General features: G+C 33.6%; 1 protein-coding gene across 1 annotated transcript; it reads right to left on the bottom strand.

Annotated features, from left to right (window-relative positions):
• Positions 1-3,154: 3,154 nt before the first annotated feature.
• Positions 3,155-9,072, bottom strand: LOC110020140 (40S ribosomal protein S20-2-like). The gene is made up of 4 exons (XM_020718133.1): positions 8,972-9,072; positions 8,766-8,898; positions 8,560-8,673; positions 3,155-3,598 (listed from the first exon to the last, which is right to left on the bottom strand). Exons 2-4 carry the CDS (start codon positions 8,875-8,877, stop codon positions 3,456-3,458), a joined length of 369 nt encoding a protein of 122 aa, XP_020573792.1. The 5' UTR covers positions 8,878-8,898; positions 8,972-9,072; the 3' UTR covers positions 3,155-3,455.
• Between the last annotated feature and the right edge of the window lie 577 nt (positions 9,073-9,649).

Here is a 9,649-nt window from a genome sequence, read left to right as displayed (position 1 = left end):
ATATATAATGAATGGTCATAGGCTAGTTTACGAGCCTTCAGTCACCCACAATGTGTGATTTTTGCATTATTTATGGAGCATGACACTCCAAGAATCTATAAATAGATGCCCACTCCATTCGTGAAAGGGGAGGGAGAGCTAGGGAAACCTAGACCGAGAGTCAGATTGAAAAGAGAATGAGGATAATCTAAGAGCAATTTCAGATTCGAAGACCCAACGAACACTTCCTACATATGTAGCTACCGACCATCGCTGACTACCACTTGTCAGCCGCCCCTACTTGTTCCCGATAAAACACCTTATGAAGTAATGACATACTTTGCGAAGTGACAAAACACCATGTGAAGTAATGATGTATGTTGCAATGAAGAACCTTGCTCAGTAACGACATACCTCATGGAGTAACAAAGCCTACTACGGTGTAGTGTGATGCCTCGCATATAGTGTAACAACATGCCCCAAATATGATTTAACCATGCACCTTGAATCCAATGTAACAATTGTTGTCATTATAGCCCTTCGTTCTAACCTTGGTGGCCGACTGACACTCGTCCTCCATGACAGCCATTGAGACCAACCGATAATATTGCAACTCTCCGTTAAGGTCTATATGACTGACTATAACCTATATGGATCACAACTCATGTATCTCCCAACTTCAGCCTTTATAGCCTACAAACATTAGTGAAACTTTCTATTACGGCCTTCGTGGATGACAGTTGTCGTTAATTATTCGTTACGACTTCTGTGGCCAACTGACGATACACAACTAACCACTACAACCTGTGTGATCAATTACATTCTACGTGGTTCATAACTCATGCAGCTCTAAACTCTGGCTTTTGTGTCCCACTTATTTTATTTCAGCTCACCACCACAGCCTATTTCAGCAAGCATTTAAAGTAAATGTGTCCTAACATAACATCTAAGTGTGTACGGAAAGTGTCTAAGTTTGCTATATGATTTTGATGGGGTTTGCCGACATCAACCCCATCTTGAAGATCCAAGAGATCTAATGCGCATCACCCATGAGATGACATTTTAAAAGATTTGACCTCATATATAGTCTAGCTCGCTAGTGATGTAGTTTTTAAAAGTACTGTGGATAAAGCTAATATGAAAAATATATTTTCTTATTTTAAAGTAGCACAGTTAAATGCAAGTCTGCAACATGCAAGATGACACATTTTAGAGTTCTTGGATCCTTAACACAATCATATACGTGTTGATATTGATGCAATAACCCACATTGCTTGCTAAGATATGCTCTGAAGCTAACATGCGCCAAATTTTCATACTTTTTATACGTTAATTCTAGCATTTTTCCTTAAATATATCATTTTAAGCTTTTGGAAGGTTGAAATTACATTTTATAGTTTGCAGGAGGACTAGCACAAAAATCTGAGCGAAATAGAAAAATTTGAAAAATTTAGCATTGGCGTAGCCACGACTGAAACTGGTGTGACCATGCCACTTGAGTAGCGTGGTCGCATCCATATGTTAAGCAGACCGCGTCATGGAGCCCCTCGACGTAATCACGCCACAACGCGGCGTGACCACATTGAAACGTGTTGTGACCACGCCACCCAACCTAAGGAGGCGATGTAATTACGTCGTAGGTTGGGTGTGGTCACGCCGTCATATAATTTCTAATTTGAAAAATTTTTATTGCAAGATTCTGATAAATTTAAGAAGTATTTTGAATGCAAGCTATAAAATTATGTAATTGGGAGATTTTGAGGGCTTTCGGAGGAGAGAATTGAGAGGGAGGCTAGAGTTAGAGAGAGATCTTCACCACTTATTTTTTTTCTTTGTTTTGTTTTTAGAGGATTTGAGAGAAGTATTTTTGTTGCTATTGTAAGAGAGGATCACAAAGGGCTATAAGTTTGTTTTTATTCGCATAAAAATGTTCATTGCATATTTGATTTCCATGAAATTTGCTTTGTTTTTCGCTCAAGCTATGAGCAGCTAATTTACTTTTCGTGCTTCTGTGATTTTAGGGATGGATTTCTTGGTTTGATTTCTATTCCTGATTTCTCGTATTGTTTTATGTGCTTTAAGTTGATAGAAATTGGTTAACCTTTTGGCTTTCAATTACTTCTAATCGGGTCAGTTAGAATGTTAAAATACAACGTAATCTACAATTTCAACATGAGCATAGTGGAACAATTAGGTTAACCACATGATCCGCATAAAATAAATATATTTTATTGCAAATCTTGAACTAATTAAAGGGATCATAAATTATTGGGGATACCATAAAGATAGGCTGAAGCTATCTTTGTTGAATTCCAAATCTTCTTAGGTCTTAGGCATAGGCTTAAGAAGAAATTATTATCTCTAGTTGACAACTATGCAAGAGAAATTTGTATAAAAATAAAGTCAAATGTCACACCTAAATAATTGAGGCACAGTCCTCATCTATCTTGAAAAAACACCAAAGAACTTTAATCCACATTTTCTTTTGTTTTATTCCTTCATAATTTACTAAATTTAGGATTTTTTTTTAACTATTTACTCATCTTGCCGAACTAGGTTGAAAAAATTAATAAACTATATCTTTGACATTTTCAAATCACGTGGGAATGATGCACGACACTCCTTTAAAACCTTATATTACTTACACGTATTTTGCCGACCTCCAACACCCATCAACCACGACCACTACCACCAACCATTGCCTATCATTAGGTTTTATGATGATTTCATTTCACATAAAGCTAAATAGGAAAATATTTCTTAAATATATTTAACATCCAATCAAAAACTTTTAAAATATCTTATATATACCATGATTCAATTAACTATATAATAATAAACCAGATCATCACTCAACTGTTTCATAACAAAACCTTCCTTCCATTCTTTGAACCTGATTAACTCTTTTCAAGTCATAATATATATTAGCCGTAATACAAGATCGAATTCAAACAGCAACTCACATACTAACAAACTAATCAGCATTCTGCCCCGGTCACATAATAACTGACAGAATGATTACCAAATTGCATTCCAAGTCCAATATATTATGATTTTGCAAGCATTTGAACCTTTACAAAACGAAATGATGAATAAAGAAATATGTAGAAAACAACTATATTTAGTTGCACATTTAAAACTTCTGTTTAAAAGTTTACATTCAAACTACTAATTCAGCCTTAGCCTACACAGATGGCAAGTGAAATTAAGAGCTAGTTCCCAGATGAATTTCACAACATTTGATTTATCTCTTGATGATAATTGATAACTCCAACAATTTCACAAAAAGGACATTAAAAAACAAAACATTGCTGGGCTATTTTTCTTTTCCATAAGACGATGGTCAAACAAAATAATCAAAATTGCAGCACGCAAGTACCAACCATATTAACGGGAACAACAATTGGGATGAAGAAAATTGTCAAAAGAAGAAAATTTTCATGAAAAATATAAAGTCCCAAAGCATATATATATACTCACGGATCAGCAATGGTCACCTCAACCTCAACTCCGGGTTCAATGGTAATTGACGTAATCTGCTTCACCACATCAGAAGAGCTAACGAGATCTATGAGCCGCTTGTGCACCCGAAGCTCGAAACGATCCCATGTGTTGGTACCTGACTCAACCCCAATGCTCGAGTTAGATGAGTCGCAGATAGATTGCTAATCGTAATCATTTTATCCTGACTTGCTTCATAAATATTATCACAAAACATGAAGAACTTTCCTTATATATTGCTTAAAAGTATTCATATTTAATATTCGTTCCATGTTACTAAGAAAGCACTGATGTCCATAAAAAACTCAGTTCAATTTGAACTCTGAGATTGTTATGGAGAATAAAATTTCAATGAAGTTGGACCGTTCAACTTCATTCAAATTTTGATGTCTTAATTTCAACATATTAGTTATCTTCCCACTAGTTGAATGTAGTCATCTACTAGATATTCTTTAAAAAAACTCAAATTTTAAGACTTTATTGACACATCTCACGAATAACTTTATAACCGTGTCATTAATTCATCTAAGGTGGCAAATCACTCCATTTGTTGACGAGGAAATGCCACAATGAGACAGTGGTCAAATGCATTAGATTTTGTGCAATAATCTCATTGTCCGCCAACAACAAAATCATAGTCAACTTTTTATAATTTACATGCATTGATTTTTAAGGGAGTTTTCCAACGCAACAACATAGTGCAAAAGTTACTGTCCAAAAATCATTCAAATCTTCAAAAAAACAAAAATATTAAATAAAAAAAAATTAAAGTTTGTGTGAATGCACAACACATCAAGCAGAGCATCGCCAAAAGATTTTAGAAAATTTTGACTAAATTATAACGAAATAAAAAAAAAAACTCTAAAAAAAATGGTTGCTCATGAATATGGTTGCACTACCAAATGATAATATTAGACATGGAAAAATTCATGGTGACAGCAAAAGATATTATCTATGTGATCAAGTTTGAAATTTTAAGTAAAACTGATTGATCGCAAAACTTATTCTTATCAGGAAGATTAAAATTTTAGCATTAGGACAACTAAAAGTGAAATTCTCTTAAAAATTAAAACATCATTTTACAACAAAACATCAAGGAGAGTGAATACAAAAATAACTCAAATTTTGAAAAAAGAAAAAAAGGTATCATACAAATTACTTCTATTATTTTGGAAAAACTCCCTTCATTATCATGTATGTATCGCCGTGTAGAGTAGATGGTTGAATTACTCTCCAATGACTCGTAGTTGAAACTAAATGTTGGGTATAATCGGTTTTTTCTGTAAGGAAAATAAGAGGCTCAAAATAAGATTAAAAATCATTTTACATTAGACAAAATTCTTCCAAAAGAAGCCAGCTATCAGCTTCTCAAGAAGATGATTGGAGCTCCCCTAAAGAGTTTATGACATTAACCGTCAATTATAACTTCACCCGTACAGGATAGTATCTGGTCTCTTTATAGAAGAAAAATTAAGTATGCGAAAAAAAAACTACTGATACAGGCGCTAAAACAGTGCCGGTAACCAGGCGTTTCGCGATTGCGGGAGATCTAGCATGAAGGCCAGAAGGATTGCAGCGGGGATCGCGAAATATCAAGATCCGGCTTGGGGCATCACGAATCTAGGGAGTGCTCTCTAGATTTCTCTGGGCTTCCCACTCTCTTCCTTTGCGTAGAAGCTTCCTCCGAGCAGCGGAGCCTATAAATTGTTGTCCTAGGTATGTGGGGAGTCAGTTATTACTGTGTTCTGTTTCAAATCTACTGTGTGGAGTCTCTTTCCCCGTTATGGGCTGTATCCGAGGAAGTGGTAGTGTTTCGATTGTATCTTTTCTAAAGTGGTGATTATATCCTCCATTTTACCTTCCCCAAACCTTCTCCTCCCCAATCTTCAACCGTCAAACTCTCCCTCCGTCACCCCGACGACCAACCATTCACCTTCTCACAAATTATTACTCCGCGTTCCTAACTCCTTTCAAGCTCATCCCAACAACCCCACTACCGTTGCCGGCCACCTACAACCCTTTCACACCTGCCTTCCCTATAGTTCCGCACCATCCTTTCGCTGCCACCCGCCTCCCGTGACTGTCGTCATTCCTCCCAATCATCTCTATCTCTCTAACCAGACTCCACCACCCATTGGAATACGTTTAGAGGTGTTTTCTTGTGCCGTTCCATTTCTTGTGTCATTATTTCCGTTCGAGTCATGGTGTAACCCTATTTTAATATTAATGAAAGCTTGCTTTGTGTTTTCCCAACTAGTTTTGCTATCAACTATAGTTCTACCTATACAAGGCAACATCAACCCTCTTTACAAAGGCAAACAAAAGCCTGCGACGAACGAATGTCCAATGATGCCCACACAAAACAATATAGGACCATGTTATGGGGAAAAACCAAAACATGTGAAGGAAAATTGTGTGTTTTCCTTTACATAGAGGGATTTTCATAGTTAGAGTGGATGAGGAGTTACATTTTTCCCCTACTTTTCATTATATTTGGGAGTTTTAATAAAAAATTGTAGTTTTTTCTTTCTATAAGTTTATTTTAATCTTTGAAATTTGAAAATAAAATCACGTACCAAAACACATGTATTAGGCGCATTCGCAAATATACACACCAACAGACTGCTAATTCAGGGACTCAACGCAGCACACTTGCACAAACAAGAACAAATCTATTTGGACATTTTTGGGGTCTCAAGTGAGAAATGAATATGGCACCTAATAAGGGAGTTGAATAAGATGATTTAAAAAAACATTTATTCAAGTAAATTTTATTGATCTTAGACTTGTTTAACGAGAAATCAAGTTTGTAAGGGTGATATTGACAGTGAATTCATTTTTACATATTTAGAAATTGTTGATATTTTATATAAAATCATTAAATGAAGAAAGTTTTGTACATTAGGCCATAAGCTAAACGTGCTAAATTCTTCTCTTTGAAATCAGTATTCACTCGCTTTTAATAAATTTTTTTATCTCTTTTTTATGTTACCCAAAAAGGGAGGAGTATATATGATGATTTATGCATTCTTTTTATATGCATACATTTATGAGGAACATAATCGCATAATTGCATTTTTGTCTATTTTATTTATGTTCACTCATATATTAAAATGACACCAATAGATATGTATTTTATTTATGATTACAATAAATTAAAAATAAATATAATTAAAATGAGTGAAGCAAGGTTACCTTGCAATCCACATCTATTGTCAATAAAAATGTCATCATTAAAAAGATGGGAGATTGTTTAACCCATGAATTCAATGACTTGTCATTGAATTTTAATGATAATATATTATTGATGTACTGACATGTTATTTAACTATTTCAGAAACATGATAAATTCGTGCAAATCAGGTAAGAATCGAGTTTGAAAATATATATTAGGTTAATTTGTCCTAAAACTACCATAGGGTATCTCATAATTTAAGATGTGTGTTTGAATGAAATAATACTTATGGATAATTATTTTGGAAATAATTAATGAAGCATGATGGATTATCCAATCATATAAAAAATAAATTACTGCACATACATTATAATTGAACATTAATCAAATAATTTTGCATGAAAGATTCACGAAATGATAAAGCATTTTATGAAACTATTTCATATTAATCTTTGAGATAAAAGTATCACATTAGTTAAAAAAAATTGAGCATATGAAATACTAAAACAAAACATCCCAACTAGCATGTTGCATAAAAATAGATCAAAAAAATTATATATATGGTAAGAAGAATACTTGTAACTGAAATATAAAAATAAAAAAAAGATTAATAATTTATTTGAGCTTAATCATTTTTAAATCTAATATATGGGAGATACCCTATGCGAATTCTAGAATAGACTAACCTAATATGTATTCTCAAGCTTGATTTTGCCCTGATCTGTTTGAATTTATTGTATATATAAAACACTGAAACAAAATACTAATTACAATCAAACAAATATTTATTAACATCAAACTTCAATGGGAAGTCATACGACCATAGGGGCTAACATCTAGAGCACTTTTTTCTGTTCCACATTGAATCTTGAGCAACTTTGATCAACTTTGTAGATTTCAAAACAAAATTTATTGATAATTTTGCTCTGATTGAGTTTTAACTTAAAAAATAAATAAAACTATAATTAAGAAGAATTTATTTAATTCACAACCAAGGAAAAAGGTTAAGTGATTAGTCATAAATTTACCAAAAATTGTGATCATCCATAACAAATTTATTAAGACATTATCTTAGAGTGGCCTATTTTTATGTTCAAGAATCTAATATTTCATCAGAAAATTATTGATTTTAGCACAATTCTTGATACAAGTACATAAATCAAAAGTTTTCATGATCAATTTTATAATAATCTAAACTCTAATTTTAGCAAACTTAAATGCCGCTTAATTCCAATATCATTAAAGCGCTCAAATGATAGAAAATTAATTTATGAATAAAAAATTAATATGGTTGTCGAATAGAGAGTTAGGATATTTTAGCTAAAATTATCAAAATATCATTTTCAAATATTATAAATACTCTCATTTTTCAGGAGAAAATATCCTAAAATTAAAGAACCTTAAAATCTAAAAAATTTCAAGTTATTCCCAATGATCGAAGCTAAGAATCGTTGTCAACAACAACAATTGTCTGGTTGTTATCTTCCAACCACCATGATTCTTCTGATCACTATCACCCGATCATCATCACTTAATTTTCATTGTCCAACATTCATAAGTTGATTGCATTTCTTAAATATCAATGCTTAACTATCGATTCTTGACCACTATCAGTCTTCGCCAACCAACATCTGCATTTACCAACCAACATTGATGCCTATCATCTCAAACCACTCCAAACTTGTTCAACAAATTCATGGGAGCCGAGAATTCAAACATTTTAATAACAACTTCTCAATTTTTAAAGAAAGACAAATTGTTGCAATCATCTATCATATAATGGAAATTCAACTGAGTCGCACCCCTTAAATCTTTTCCTTTAATAGGTTTTCTAAGTAGCAAAATTCGTACATTAACAAGGCTGCTGTGAAATAGCGCAATTTTGTCATAAAAAAAGAGTTTACCTTCACCGCATGGAGACTTCCTGGTAGTGATGTGCAGTACCTTAGTCGGCATCCTCACAGGTCCTTTAACCTTAAGCCTCTTATCTTTCGCTCCCCTCACCAAATCAGCACACACTATCCAGAAGAGCAAACCAATTGCAAAAATTCAAGCATCGAACAAAGAAAAAAGGAAAAAAAATGGCGATGGATCGATAGATGAAGCATACCCTTCTCAAGATTCTTCACGTTCTTAGAAGAAAGAGTAATCCGGATGCGATGTTCCTGCTCCATCGACTCCTCAAGCCCTGGTTTGGTGGGTTTCATTGCAGCGAACGCCATCTATTAACTCACAGTTTAACCCTGCAATTTCGGCATATATCATGAAAGTATACGTCGTCAACACTATAACAGAGAAGAAGAAGAAAGCTGCTACCTTCTGTGAATAAGTTCCTGAGAGCGTCGTCTCTTGGCCGGTCAACTCCGCCTCCACTAAGCCGCTGAAATAAATGGCTAGGGTTTCGGTGATTTACGGTCCGTTTGGGCAGCTTATATGATTTGGTGAAAACTCCCCTAGTTTGTCTGGTTAAACTACTTTTGACAATTAATATATTTTTAAAATGCTGAAAATAAGGTGTGGTGACAATTTTTTGGTAGTGGTCTGTCTTTTTCAAAAAAATAAAAATTTGTATTAGCCACCACACCTAGCTTATCAGCAGATTATTCAATAAGTTGCAGCTACCCCAAACAGATTCTTAGAATAAATAAATATGAACTCATGAAACGGCCTTTTTCTATTGATGTATGGTTAAAATTAAATAAATATGTGAAAAAAAAAGAGATAAATGCCATTTGTGAATAAAATAAAAGGAAAAAAAAAATGAGATTATTACACACAGATCATCCCAAACATTGATATTTATAAATTAACCATCAAATTGATTTTTTTTTGAACTATCGAATCAATGCACTTACGGATGTCACAGTCAAATCATTGAGAATTTGATAAAATTTTATAGATGTTGGAATTTTATTTGATATGTGAGTGAGAATGTAAAAAATGGATGGTAAAAGGTGGTTGATTTGTAAATAGCAAGTTTCGGATGGATATAGG

This window comes from Phalaenopsis equestris, unplaced genomic scaffold, assembly GCF_001263595.1.
Source record: "Phalaenopsis equestris unplaced genomic scaffold, ASM126359v1 Scaffold000094, whole genome shotgun sequence".
Taxonomy (NCBI): Eukaryota; Viridiplantae; Streptophyta; class Magnoliopsida; order Asparagales; family Orchidaceae; genus Phalaenopsis; species Phalaenopsis equestris.
The sequence above is the reverse complement of the archived record's forward strand: the minus strand, read 5'-3'. Positions and strand labels throughout refer to the sequence as shown.